The 15,285-nt window shown below is 37.2% G+C and overlaps 2 protein-coding genes across 11 annotated transcripts in view; both read left to right on the forward strand.

The window, feature by feature from the left end:
* Positions 1 to 15,285, forward strand: part of LOC6044582 (RNA binding protein fox-1 homolog 1) — a 520,873-nt gene that overhangs the window by 24,160 nt on the left and 481,428 nt on the right. The window lies entirely within an intron of this gene.
* Positions 4,221 to 5,724, forward strand: LOC6041179 (PI-PLC X domain-containing protein 1). The gene is made up of 3 exons (XM_038261815.1): positions 4,221 to 4,376; positions 4,433 to 4,696; positions 4,751 to 5,724. The coding sequence occupies exons 1-3, from the start codon at positions 4,292 to 4,294 to the stop codon at positions 5,722 to 5,724; spliced, it is 1,323 nt and encodes a 440-aa protein (XP_038117743.1). The 5' UTR covers positions 4,221 to 4,291.

A 15,285-nucleotide genomic window follows, 5' to 3' on the forward strand; every position in this document is an offset into this window, starting at 1 on the left:
GAAAACTCTTTTTCTGAAATACTTGGGCGATGTCTGTATCCGCTCTTAAAAATTTGTGTCTTCCATCATTGGAAAACTGCTCGTAAAACCCACAATTTTTACATTTCAGATTTGTAGTCATGGGGTCGGAGACGAACACTTTATTTTTCGATTCACAATTTTCGACCAATAAATGTGGTCAAAGACATTTTTTGAGGTATTTTTTGGACTATTTTACAGATAACACTATCAAATCACAAGAACTCAGTTTCAAGCAAAAAGCCATTCGAAAACATACGCCATAAACTGCTTTGGCCCAAAATTTGAAGCTTTTCCAAAGTGTATTTCCAGAGATATAGCCTTATTAGTGTTTTTCGTCTTATTTTTACCCTATTTTTTCCCATTAAATTTTTGATTTTAATATAGAATCATACACAGAAAAAATCAATTCTCGTAATCTTGAATTAAGTTCACGAATGTGAGAACCACGAAGGAATTTATTCATGAGTATGGTGAATTTGCACCATAAACGTGAATATATTCTTTCGTGGTTCTCGCATTCGTGAATTTAATGCACGATTTCGAGAATTGGTTTTTTTCCAGTGTATACTCAACATCAAATTCGGAGTCCCGACCCGTTCTCGCTCGAAAAATCGACAAGTCGTCAATTCGAAGCTTGCGCGTTTTACGCTGCGCTTGAAAGTGTTCTTTTTGGCTTCTCATTAAAGATCGACAAAGTGCAATAGCGATACATATTTTTTTAGGTTAAGCATAGACTAACATTAAAGACTGAGTACCCTTTATATTTTTTAAATAATGTCAATCCAATATGTTTTTCTTAATTAAATTTTAACACCTTGTGACCCATAATGTACCTCTGAAATAAAAAAAAAACAATGGTATTCGAGGTTTAGCCTAAAAATATTCGAAGCTTTAGGTCAAATTCTCACTGGGTGGTATCATTTTGTTTCTGAAAAATTAATTGCACCAATATATTTGTCGGAGTTCCATCACAACGAAAAATTAAATGAAGATTAATGCAAAATTAACAACTAATATTTGACCGTAACAATTTTGCAGTTATTTTAAACCATTTAAATCAGGGGTGTTCAAAATTTTTCAGTGGCGGGCCAAACTTGTGGCTTACATAAGCTTGCGCGTAAAATATGAAAATGGTTTATTTTAAAAATTAAATAACGTTATTTCAATCAAAAAATTTACAACTCATCTTTCAGCTGATGTGTTTTTTTTTTTAATTTAGGTATTTTTTACATGTTTGTTATTTAATATTAGAGAACGAAAAAATAAAATCTTCAACAGTTTCGTTCAATTGAACATTTTTTTTCAAAATAAATATATAAGCAAAAAATTTTAAATTTTCATGCGTTTTTTGCCTCATGATTAGGTTATACAATAATTTTGCAATAAAATATCCACGTTCTGGTCTAGGTTGATGGATGGTTGATACTTCTGTGACTGAAGACAATCCTTGTTGAACAAATTAAATGAGCATTAAAAAAGTTTTTAATTATGTAATTTTTTTTTGGTAAAATAAAGTAAATAATTTTTGGAATAAATTGAAACTAAAATTATAAATCATTGCAAATGTGAGTGGGTTCGCATCCCGATAACGGTGGTTTATAAGTCCAAAAATCAGCCAATAAGCCATACTCATCAGTTAAAGTGGAATATCTATGTTTTCCATTTTAGTCAAATTTGAACGATTAATTACTCATTTCCAGGGATGTTAAAATATCAAAATATCAGCTCTCAGCAACTACAATTATCCCATTCTAATCCCGAGCAGGGGTAAATAACACGGGAATACCAAATTTTCCATGTTGTTTTTATTGATATTCTTCATCACATCGAATGCATTTGTCATTGATGAACTGCCTGTGCATGAAGTTCTTGAAGCTTTTGAAAAATAACAAGTTTGAAAAATAAGTGGTATTAAAAGGAAACTGGATTAAAATTCACCAAAATTCAATAATCTGTCTCGTTAGCCAAAGTATTTGGATATCCCAACTTAGAGAAATTTCAACGATTTAAAAAAAAATCTTAGTGGGTACATTAAAAAAATGTAAATAAGCTTTAACATTTTTGAGTTTCAAGTCATTTTAGCGCACAATTATTTATATCGTCAAAATTTATTTAAAAAAACCCTTAGTTTCAGAGGAATTTGATGAAATACTTCAATACCAAAATAATACCAAAATGTGGCATTCTGACTTCGAAAATTTTCCACAATTTCAAGTCATTTCTATAAAGGCTATATCGAAAATGTTTAAAATCAAGTTTTAAATTTCCGGTTTTCATTGAAGGCATTCGCTTTGAGACATCATTTTAGCGCAAAATTAATTATTTTGTCAAAATTGGTCAAAATTTTGCCATAGTTTCATAGGAATTCCATAAAACACTGTAATACCAAAATAATACCAAAATGTGGCATTCTGACTTAGAAATTTTTCCACAATTTCAAGTCATTTCTATATGGGGTATATCAAAAATGTTTAAAATCAAGTTTGAAATCTTCGGTTTTCAATGAAAGCATACGCTTTGAGACATCATTTTAACGCAAAATTAATTATTTTGTCAAAATTGGTCAAAATATTCCCATAGTTTCAGAGGAATTTGATAAAACACTGTAATACCAAAAGAATACCAAAATGTGGTGTTTGACCATTGACAAATTCTGCAATTTTGCAATATCAAAACAATACTTAAATTGGTATGATAGCACATTTTGCTCTTGCATAATCCTTAAGACAAATTTTAAAGGGTCCAGGAATGCAAAAATTTGGTATTGATACCAGAGAGAGGTATTATTACGCATTTCCCTTGTTATTTACCCATGCTCGGGTACGCAGACCACACAAAAAAACACAAGTGGGCCATACTTTGGTCAAGGTTTATGATTTAATCTTAAACGTCATTATTTCAATCGAAAGTGTTGACAAAAATTTATCTAGAATATCTTTATGTTGAATAATGGTTCAAGATTGTGAACTCTATATTTTATATTTTAAGGAAGTTAAAAAGTGCCATTCTCATTCTCTGGTCAAAGGAAATCTGGCATCACTTTATTTGTCCAACAAAATCAACAAGTTTAAAATTGAATTAGTTTGTGGCTTTGAAGTAATATCAGACTTAAACTGGATTTCCCACGCACCGCAAAGAAGTAAAGCTGCGAGTACGAATTATTTGAAGAGCATCAAACCCAAAACACTAATTTAAAATCATATTTGCGTCAGTTGTGAGCTAGAGACGCTCAAATGTATTTTTTTCATCGACTTTATGTTGGATACTTAAGGTCGAAATTAAAATCCAAAAAAAAACTTCATGGTTGTGTATGAGCTATTTAACAAACAAACATTGAGAAGTATCATCATCCCCACCCGTAAAAAGCTGGAAGTTGAAATAAATTGGATAGCTTTCAGCTTTTGTTGCGCATCCCACAAACGTCAGCCGCCAGCATTTTACCCACATCCGGTGCGGGATGCAAATAGCACTTCAGAGTGCATTTGCCATTTTTTTTTGTTGTTGCTCCTTTTCTACGCGCTGTTTAATGCTACACCAAATGGTTTTCCCAGTCAGTCTGCTTATGTGTGTGAGAGTTATTCTGCGAGCGTATATTTGTGTTGAGGTAATATCATTTGATTAAGTTGATGCTGCCTCGCAGATTGGCGGAACAAGAGCTTTCAAAATGCACTTGGGAGTGGTGGTTTGAAATAAAATTTGATGCAGTTGTACTCATAATGGATTTCTCTGGAAGTCATTAAACTGACATATGGTATGAGTTTTTGGTATGAAAATAATTGTAGAGTAGCTCGTGATTATTTTTTTTTTATATTTTTAGTTTCCTTTTCCATGAATGCTTTTTCTAAAATACAGTGATTCAAATTTATACCTTATGTAATGTGCAAATTAAACAAAACTGACCTTATGTGCATACCAATTCTTAGAAGATAACTTTATCGGGGCTGATAACAGCTCTAGTAAAGCACAGTTAAAAAACATTCAAGGATTTCTGAATAAGTTGAGGAGGTGCCATTTTCTGATATCAGCCACTGTTTTTTTTTAATGTAAAAAGTTTATTTGTAACGATGAAAAAAGGTTTAAAATATTTTGTTGTGCCTAACAGCGATTAGGTTATCTTCTCAAAACATAGAATCGCTTGAGAAGAGTACTATTTAACTGCTACTCGAATTAGCGAACCAAATAGTCAAGTTATAGTTTTGTCGGACACAACAGTTACTACAGCATTGTCTTTTGGATAGTTGCGATTGCGTCCCATTGAAGATTATCAAATATGGCGATGGACATTAAAAGGCTAAAACCACAAGTTCTTTTAATAGTCGTTGTTTTTACCCAGTTAGTTTATTCGCAGAACGTTGGTAAGCTTAGATAAAGATGTATTTTGTATGACATTTTTATGACGATATCTCAATAGTTACAAACGACCCCAGCACCATCTCCAATCTGTACATCAACGTGAACGCGCGGTACAATCACTTGGAGCTAACGTGGCGCAACTTCAACGATCCCAACGGGTACATCGTGCTGGCGGAGGACTACCCAATCAGCGCATTCCAGCGCCGGGTGCTGAATCTTCCCTGGGTGCCGATAACCTTCTGGGAGTATAGTTTTGGACGGGATAAGAAGAGGGGTATTTACTCGGTTAAGCCTACGGAGTCCAGCGGGTGGATCGAGACTTGTAAGTTGAACTGTTGGGTAAGGATCTTTGGTATAATGCAGATCTCTTCTCTAGATGTTACCTTCAACCGAAACGTATTGGACAAGGTTGACTTCAATACCAGCTGTTACGGATACTATGGGTACTTCGTGGATTACAACGGCTCAGTCAAGTCTGTATATTGCATGAAGTTGCACCCAACGTGGATGTCCGACCAGCGAGCCAAACTGGGCAGATTTCGACTGCGAGAGCTGTTTATTCCGGGGACCCATGACTCATCTTCGTATAGGGAAGCCTTACCTCCGTTACTTTGGGACACACCAGTTAATAAGTACAGCATAACTCAGGACGACAGCATTCGAGATCAGCTCCTGCAAGGAGCTCGGTACATCGACCTACGACCTGCGTTCTACCCACTGTTGAAGCCTCCATTCTACGCGAATCATGGAGTCGTTAGCTTCCACCCTCTGCAGGTCATTCTGAGACAGGTTCAGGACTACGCACTGAAGACAAATGAGATTATCATTCTGGACGCCCATGAGTTTCCGGTGGGCTTCCGGAATAACAACGTTCACGACAAGTTGGTGCAATATCTGAAGAATTCCCTAAGTGACGTACTTGCCGATCCCGCCATAGGTTGGAACTCGAAACTGGAGGACATCTGGACTCGAAATCGAACTGTAGTCCTAACCTACAACGACAATTACGTTGCGTCCAAGTACGCGGACATAGTGTGGAGTCCGGTACGGCAAAGGTGGGGAAACGTACAGAACGTGACAAAGTTGAAGGACTACTTGTACGGGGTTCATCAGGAGGGGGCTTCCTCGATGGTGGTAGCCGATATGGCCGAGTTGACCGCGACTACGCTGGGAGCTGTGACCGGAGTCAGTCCGGGGTTGCGGGAAATGGCCGATTCGGTCAACCGTCACGTGACTCGGTGGTACTTTGAGGATCTCGGACCGACGACGAACGTGGTTGCGGTCGATTTTCTTCGAGGGACTAGTATTGTGGATGCGGCACTGTACTGGAACCTCAAAAAGGTGACTTGAAAAAAATAAATTTAGCTACGAATGAGCTTGGATAAGCCACAAAACAAGTAATTCATAGACTCATTGAAGAGATAGAACGGCACCACCTGTGTCGGTACAGCACTTCTCCGAAAATTCACCTTGAAAACAAACGGCAAACTCTCGGATCTAGATAAGGAAAACATTTGTCTACACCTCTACAAAAGCAAACAGTTCTGGAAGCCATCCAACTTTGAGCATCCTTCCAACAGTTACGCTGCTAATCTGTTCTGCCACAGTGACTCCGTTGTCTCTAGCGAAACCAAGCTTCCCAGCGAGTTAAAATTTTACCCAAAGTGGTTAATTTTATAAATATGACACCGCCCTCTCGCACTAACAGGTACTCCAATCTTCAGCGAGCTATCCATCGCCACCGTAACTGGGTCACAACAGATCCAACGAGTCGAGTTGGCTGAAAGTATTTTAATATAATGTCTGAGATACCTTATCTCAATTTCTCTATCACCAGTCAGTGGAAGGGCGTGCTGAGCCGAGCCAACTAACTAACTATCTAACAAAGCTCAGCCAAAGTTGCCACTTGTAGTGGCTCGTTCGAACGGTGGTGGGATGTTTTCACCTAGAAACAGGAGAGGCCCTTTGAGTTCCGCTGAACTTTGACCCACGTGTGAACAGTGGTTTCCTTAATTTATGCTAATTTAATTGATTTTTTTAAATTTGAAATTTTAAAAGTTTATATAAAATGTATTCAAGTCAAACAAAAGTTTGAATTTTTGACCACCGAAAACCCACAACTCACCCACTGTTCCCACCGGCGAAAGGGTGCTCTGCGTTGGCATCTCACGTACACCGGAGTTTTCCTTTCGCATAGCTGGGAGGAAAAGTTTTGCCCGAGGCGACGGCAACGCAGGTGAGATTACACGTTTGTGATTAGAAGAGCAGTTTCGGAAGGGTTGTGTAGGAAAGGAGGGGACCGGCAGGTGTGCTGCAAATGGATGTGTCACCGAGACCAGTGTGCAATTTTAGCCTGTCTGGCGTGGGAGGAGGAGGAGGAGGAGATGTGACACGTGGCTGTCTCCGGACTGGGAAATTAAATTTCCCCGAAAATTCCTTGCAACCAGATCGCTACAAGTGATGGAGACGTGCTGTGACGTAGACAGCCTTTGATCGGAATCTTGAGGGGGATAATTAAAATTGCGAAACAGAACGTTTTAGTGAAATGTTATATTATTGGATTTTCCTGAATAAGCTTGCCACATTTTTGCTTATTTTATTGCGTTAAAAAATGAATTAAAATATTTGTTTGTTGGCAGTGAATGAAACACGTGTTCTTTTCTCGCGTTGCCAATCAAAAAGCAATATTATAACTGTACTTCCCAGAATACTAGGCGTTTTTAATCTGCGACATCGAAGGAAAATTCGAGTAATTCGAGTAATTCCATAATAACTCAGTAATGGAGTACCCGCAGTCGAGCAGTTTTTGACAGTTCGCTCCATAAGGAATATATTGTAGAAAAAGGCAAAAACTGCTCGAATGGAAGTGCTCCATTCGTGTATTTCCCATCAATTCAAGTAAATCGGCAGAATGCATTTTAATTTTCCTTGATGCCTTTTATGGTTGCAAGAAGTACAGAGCGGATTCAGAATGTCCGCAAATTTGGATGCTCTCTAATTCAAATGTATTCGGATGAAAAACAACTCAAACGTCAAAATCAGTTGTCAAACTGATGTTGATATTTACCCCATTATTCGACGATTTCCAAGTAGGGCGTCCAAGTTTCCCGGAAAACGGAAAAAATATATTATTTATTCCCGGGAAATTTTTGAAAACGTCATTAAATCTATGTTTTCTTTATATTTGTTATGTTTTTAAAATCATACTTTTAGCTCAATACTATTAATAGGAAAGCACTTTTAGATAGTTTTACAGATTTTTTTGTTCTTTGTTGTGCTTTGAATTTTAAATGCACTCAAACGTCAAAATCAGTTGTCAAACAGATGTTGATATTTTCCCAATTACTCGATGATTTTTAAGCAGGACGTCCAATTTTCCCAGGTTTTGAGTTTCCCGGAAAACGGGAAAAATATTTATCTATTCCCGGGAAGATTTTGAAAAAGTCATAAAATCTATGTTTTCTTTATACTTGTTATGTTTTTCAAGCTTTAAATTTATATAATTAGCTCAATACTAATAATGTCAATCTAAACAAGGATAGCAGTTTTAAGATAGCTTAAACAAATTTTTGCTGTTCTCTGTTGTGCTTTGAATTTTATATGCACCACATTGCTAATTCAAATTAAATTAGTATTTTATAAACATTTTTTTTTAAATTATTTCTATATGACATGACTAAAACAGCTTAAAAATTGGTTCAAGATGTATAACAAACAAAAATGACAACAAATATAATGGTACCAATTTATGTAAAATTTTAGAAAAGTTTGAAAATATTAATTGTAATACTAATGTTATTTCCAGGCCAAATTGAGATTTTGCTGTTAAGTTTATAGCCTAAATAGTATTTTTTTAGAGCTTTAATCGAGCATCAAAGGGTGTATTTTCGCTACCAATGTTATTTTATTTATTTGTTTTGTTTTATTTTTCCTGGATTTTTCAACCAGGCTTATTCTTTGTACAATTCTTTTCAAAACCAAATGAGGATTTCAGTATTAATTTCAGTTGAGTGATAGTGGGGGAAGTGATTTCCCGCGTCTCTTTTGGAGATGGTAGGGGAAAAGTTTTGCATTTCAAGAAGATTTTGGATGCTAATATGTTGTTTTGTTCACCAATTTTATACAAAAGCAACGATTGCAGACGCTTCCTAAACATTTCCACAAGAAACACTAACGTGCTCATGCACAACCCTAGCATCAAAACCATCCAGGCTGGCCGCAAGTCGTCAAAGTTGAGATCTACCTTGCCCTGGATACTCACCCTGGGTCGTCGTCCGATGTACATGGAGCGCTGTTCATCCTTTTCTTGGCGTTTCCAGAGGTCAAAAAGTCCTGCTTCTATCAGGGTTATGTGCATGAACTGAAACGTTTTAACAAGCGGTGACCTCCACTGGACCGAGAAGCACTCGGGATCCTCAAACGATGCATAATCCAGAACCACGAAAAAGGGTTGCATTCGATCGTAATCGAAGTAAACTTCTTCTAGCAGGTCGACCCAATCTCCTCTCCAAAAGGCGCCAACTCCGGGTTCCATTGCTCCAGTTTCACCGTGAAGCATCAAATCTCCGATCACAGAAAATTTCCGAAAGTGTGGATTGGTTTCCAGATCGTCGTAGAACCTGATGTCAGACTCAAATAAGTCGGTTAGTGTTTTGATCCGTTGAATTGATGGTTTATTTGTCATCAAGGACAGAATCTTTGACTCAAAGGCATTCGACATGAAGAACATCAAAATGATCAACGAAATAAAAAATAGCTTTTCCAGCGGACCTGCCCGATGTAAATCATGCCGTTCGAAGCCACACACGGCCAGCAGAATTGGATCGTTTCTGAACAAGTTTGGATAAAGCTGCTTGACAACTTCGGAGGCTACCAATACTGTAACCAACAAAGTCCAGACTTGCCACGTAAATGGCATAACCAAAAGCTCCGCCACGTTCAACGGTCTATCTCTGGGAACCGCGATTCTCCAAAAAGAGGGATAACTTGTACATAGAATATCATAGTCCACATATTTGATCCAAAGAGGATTCAATATAACATCAAAATCACCTTTTTCAGCTTCCAAGCACCGGTAAAAAGCTGCATCGCCTCCCTTGCAAGAATGGTGAAATTCGGCGGATTCAGTGTTCAAATATCGCGCAGTTTCGTTAACCCATCGCTCATTCCACGGTGCTGGCGAGATTGAATTTTGCACATAGTAAATGTTTTGCCCCCCAAACCTTCGACGCACCCACGAAAATAGATACAATGTATTGGCTTTTGCATTCTTGGCTCCTTCCAACACATCGGTTTATTGCACTGGATGCCATGTGCCGTGACGCTATCGACATAGCAGGAACTCATGACATTAGCCCAAAGTAATGCGATAGCTACGCTCACCGCCACATTCAGGTTGGTTTGATTTACTAGAACCAACACCTTGGTTGATGGGTCGAACATGTTCAGCACTGTCTTCAAGTGATCTTTCGTAGTCTGAAGTTCCATGTACTCCGCATCGTCCCCAGGGTAAAGGAGCAGCATCGATGGGCTCGCAGGAATAGTCCCACAACCGTCGCGATAATCTCTCGTGATCACGTATTTCGCCACCCGATCCAGTCGAGGAGATTCCAAAACCGCATGCATGGCGTTATCCTCGTAATTTTCTGAAGCAACATTGTAGAAAACACAAGTGAACGCACCTGGCTTGATGCTGATTTCGTACTCTATTATTCGCAAAATGTAGTCCAGCGCTTCCAAGCTGTAATTTATGGGGACACTTTCGTGGTGATTGGATGAAGTTACGTGTGAATTAAAAAGGAGCAAAAGGGCACATCCGACAAGCTCCATGTTTGATGGAGGTCTGACATTAGCTGGAATTACTTTAACATGTAAAATCAATATCACAGAGGTTTGATTTCATTTTTCCTCGTCTAAATCTCATTAGATAATGTATTTGCACGGTGAATTTTTTCGAGAACTCAGAGATAAAAAAATTCGGTATGTCTGATATTTGGCACTGGGAAAGAAGGGCTCTTTCCTGAAATTTTTCGGGGTGTACCGAAATATTTCGTCGGGGGGTCTAGAACAACTTTTTTTTGAAGATTATTTTTCGATTTAATGGGATATTTGTTCAAAAAAATCACAAAAAATCGGTGCATTCATGTTGATATCACTCAAATTTCTTATGAATATGCCTTGGGGACTCTTACCAACTATATCTGCCCAATATTTGACCTCCAATAAAAAAAATCGAACCAAACATACCTGTTTGGCTGTTTATTACCCAATAGATTCAAAAAATATTTGTTCAATCTTTTGCCACATCACACTATAACATTTTGAAACATTTTAAAATCAATCACACTGTAGAGAACAGTTTTTTGAACAAGTTCCAGTTTTGGTTCAATATAAGCAGCGATATGCCCAATTTCCTGAAATAAATAGTGCACTTTCTCCAAAATTTCTTAATTGAACTACCTTTCAAGTGAAGGGCACTGTGTACTGAGTTCTGTAATGAATGCTATCAAATTAATTTCATGAATTTCGTCAAAACTTGTTATGATTTTCGAAATTTCATGCAAAAACAAGTTTGACATTATTTTTTAATGCAAAATTGAATTTGCAATCGAAAAGTACTTTACAGATTTTTTGATAAAGGGCTCCGTTTTCAAGATAAAGCCACTGAAAGTTTGATTTTAGCGAAATATTTGCAGTTTTCAATTTTTAAAAATAGTGACCATGAGTGACCATTTCTAAAAATATTTATTTTATAAAATTTGCTTTTGTGACAAAATTGAAGATAACCACCAATCTAATTTTCGACGATATCTCAGCAAATAATGGTCCGATTATCAATGTTAAAACATGAAACATTCGTGAAATTTTCCGATCTTTTCGAAAAAAATATTTTGAAATTTTTAAATCAAAACTAACATTTTAAAAGGGCCAAACATTTAATATTACGACCATTTAAAATGCTAATCTTGATTTAAAAATTTTCAAAATATTTTTTTGAAAAGATCGGAAAATTTCACGAATTTTTCATCTATTAACATTGAAAATCGGACCATTAGTTGCTGAGATATGGTCATTAGAAAATGGTGGATTGTTTTGGTGAGATTAAGAAAACTTCAATTTTCGTGTTTCTTTTTCTTAAAGCGGCTCTATCTCAGCAACCCGAGGTCCAATCTTCAATGTCTCTTTGACAATTTTATAGCAAATTTTCTGAACTTTTAAAAAAAAAATTTTTAGAAATGGTCACTTATGGCCACTATTTTTAAAAATTGAAAAACTGCAAATATTTCGCTAAAATCAAACTTTCGGTGGCTATATCCTGAAAACGGAGCCCTTTATCAAAAAATGTGTAGAGTACTTTTCGATTGCAAATTCAACTTTGCACTAAAAAATAATGTCAAACTAGTTTTTGCATGAAATTCCGATTTTTTCCAAAAATCACTGTTTTTTTCAAAAATTCATAACATGGCGGCAGATTTTTTGACCATGTTTCTCTATGGCTCAAAAGTTGCGGATTGTTGTCCTCTAAAACATATCAAAAAATCTCTAAAATCAAAAAAATACGTATTTTGGGAAAATGAGTTTTAGTGAAAAAAAAGTTGATAAAAAAATGTGCAATTTTTTTTCCGTGTACCTATTTTTTTCTCAAAAGTCTTCAACAATACCTACAACTTTGCCGAAGACACTAAATTGATCAGAAAATTCACTCAAAAGTTACAGCTGTTTGAATATTTACATACCATTTTTGTATGGACAGCAGCCAAAATTGTATGGAGACTTGTATGGATGCACCAATCACATAAAATAGCTTATTTGGTCATAGGGAAGGTCCCCACAAAGTTTGAGCCAAATCAAAAAATGCAAAAAATTAAAATGGTCGAAATCGGCCGTTTTCGTAGAGAGTTGCTCATGTATAAAAAAAAAGTTTTTTGCAAATCAAGTTTTAGTGACAAAAAGTTAAATAAAAAACCACAAAGAAAATTTTACCGAGTACCATTTTTTCAGTGTAGTCCATATCCATACCTACAACTTTGCTGAAGACACCGAATCGATAAAAAAAATCCTTCAAAAGATTCAGATTTTTGAAATTTCATGCATCATTTTTGTATGGACAGCCAAATTTGTTTGGAAAATTATATGGACAAACTAATGATGCGAAATGGCTTCTTTGGGCATACCGAAGGCACCAAAAAAGTTTCAGTCGGATTAAAAAATACAAAAATTAAAATTCAAAAAAAAGACCGATTTCATAGAGAACTGCTCATGTATTAAGAATACAACTATCAGTGATAAAAAAAAAATCATATTTAAAAATCAGTATGAAAAAATGGCATATTTTAACTTTGTTTGCTCGAATGGATTGGTCTGGCAACACTTGCTGGATGCGGTCGAGTCTAAAATCGCGGTCGTATGTTTCTAGATTTTGTGCTGCTGAAAAGCGAGTTTTGGTTCAAAAGTGATGTCAATCGACGCGGAATCTGTTCGTGAATACGGAAATAATGAAGTTTTTGAGCAAATTGTGGATTTGAAGTGTTTTCTGGCCAAAATATTTTTGGCTCGTGGAATGGCGTCGACGAAATAATTTGGCGTTTTCAGAGCATTGCAGTTGCTTGGTGCCTGCCTTCAGTGCTCGTGTGCGTGTTGCACATGGGGGCCTGACAGAGAGGCTCGAGATTTAGGGTGGTCCTTGGACCTAAGCTTTAAAATAGAATCTGCAAGAAATTCTGGTGCAGTGAGTTATAAAATATAAAATAAGGAAAATAATAGTGCGCGTTGTGTTTAGTGTATCAGAATGAGTAGTGGCTGAAAGGGCAAACCGAAATATAGAAAAGAGCCAAAAGCAGAGAGCAATCACAAGAGTGCCGTGTGTGAAGTCGGCGAACACATGATTGTATTGGTTGGAAGAAAACCGATGATACTCAGTGCCGTTCAGTTGTAGTCGTGCGATGGTGCTTACACGGGGGAGAGAACGAGAAAGCGTTGCTACCACAACACAACATCAGCAGTGCAGTGCATCAAGTTAATTTCATTTTTAAAGAGTTTTAATTGCCCAATCATTTTTGTTTTTGTTGTTGCTGATTCAAAAACTTCCATAGAGATATGTCAAGAAAGAGGTCAAGTTTAGTTCTAGAAGTATTATTCCAATGTGATGAGTGGGTGTACGACATGCTCTGCCTACGTAGTGTGTTGGGGGTGCTTACAAAATCAATCAATTGGTCATCTCTATGCGAAAGAGATTTGTGCTTCATATGTTAAGCAGTGAGATCTATTTTTCGAAACGGTTGTAGAGGTGGAATGGAAACAGAAAAGAAATGGTAGTGATTTAACGTAAAAAGTGTGTGACATATCGGGATCAAATAGTTTGAGTGAAAACATAAGTGTTTTTGTGAATGAATGATGTTCAAAGAAGAAGAGCATGTTGATCGATGGTTGGAGTTCTGACTAAGTAAAAAATGTGGTCTGAGGGTAGGGTTTACTTGCCACAATGTTGTGAATGATGGCGAAACAAGCACTTGTGAAAAGATTTTCGGGTGAGTTCGTTTCATGTCGTGTGCGCGCGTGTGTGTGTGTGTGTGTGTGTGTGTGTGTGGTAGAGAGAGAGAGAGAAAGAGAGAGAGAGAGAGAGAGAGAGAAAGAGAGAGAGAGAGAAAGAGAGAGAGAGAGAGAGAGAGAGAGAGAGAGAGAGAGAGAGAGAGAGAGAGAGAGAGACCGCGTTTATAATGTTTTTTTTTTAAAATAAATCTGTATCGCCGTAGGGTTTTGTGCACTCAGTCGGTTCGCGTCGTGTCCGTCGCGTTTGATTTTCGTCGCTGACGATTTGTTTGATTCTGAATTGACACCCGGTTCTGTGCCCTCTGCCGGTTTGCGTCGCGGCCGTCGCGCTTGATTTTTTTTGGTACGGTTCTTGATACGATGCGCGGGCGATTTTCCAGTAAAGCGGTTCATTTGAAATGAATAGTTGATTTCGGGCGAGCTCGTTTCATGGCGGTTTTTTGTAAAATTTAGGGTATTTTGCAGTTAAAATTCGTTGATTTTAGAAATTTTGTCATCGACGCATTATTGATTCAAAACCGGTTATTGATTTTGTTAATTTTGTTTTCACGATGTCACGATATCAATAGATTTTGTTTCGTTTTGTAGTGTTTTCGTGTTATTCGCTAGCATTTTAAGTACACGTGACTAGACCTTTCCTTAGCATCGCAGCTCGTAAGGCAGGGTGATAAATATTATTTCAACGTGATTATTCACGCCATTTCTATAGCGTCGCAGACTATCCCAATCGTACGCCATACGTATAATTTAATAATCAAGTATGTAAACCGCTCCAAATTAACTTACTTAGGTTAATATTTTACCCTTTAATTACATATCGTTTTGGTTTTATCTTTCCACAGCCGGCTGTCTAAGATAAAAACACTTCATTAAAAATTTAACAACAGTTAAACGGGAATTGTCTCATCCGCAGCATCCGATTGTTTGCCTTGAGAATAAAATATAATACCTTTCAACAAACACTATGATTTTGGGTCGCATCATCATCTTCTATGATGAATCCTGACCAAACACCCTATCCTACTAACCAATTTTCAGGTTCCTGGCGCTCGTGGGGTGTAAGCACAGAGTAAATCAGCTGCCCTAGTAGCAACCAGCGCTAACTAACATTCCCGTCCCTTTAAAATCGAGATCTACAAACTGACATGGCGGGCGCCGTTGGTGGCCAATGACTGTTACCTATTCGCAACTGATCTAGTTTTAGCAATCATGGTGTTTTGTCTTTTCAGCGCATTCATACATGCTGTTGATAAGGGAAACACCACTTGATCGTCGAAGCCTATGATCGGTAGGGCTGAAGGGATATTACGGTTCTGTTCAGCAACGGAGGGGCAACCATGGGTGGTCTCTCATGCTCATGCT

This window comes from Culex quinquefasciatus, chromosome 3, assembly GCF_015732765.1.
Source record: "Culex quinquefasciatus strain JHB chromosome 3, VPISU_Cqui_1.0_pri_paternal, whole genome shotgun sequence".
NCBI lineage: Eukaryota > Metazoa > Arthropoda > Insecta > Diptera > Culicidae > Culex > Culex quinquefasciatus.

Excerpts from the sequence above, each read along its gene's own strand:
- LOC6041179 (XM_038261815.1), top strand. The coding sequence starts at position 4,292 with ATGGCGATGGACATTAAAAGGCTAAAACCACAAGTTCTTTTAATAGTC. Across the intron at positions 4,377-4,432 it reads AGTTTATTCGCAGAACGTTG|TTACAAACGACCCCAGCACC; the intron begins GTAAGCTTAGAT and ends ATATCTCAATAG. Across the intron at positions 4,697-4,750 it reads CAGCGGGTGGATCGAGACTT|ATGTTACCTTCAACCGAAAC; the intron begins GTAAGTTGAACT and ends TCTCTTCTCTAG.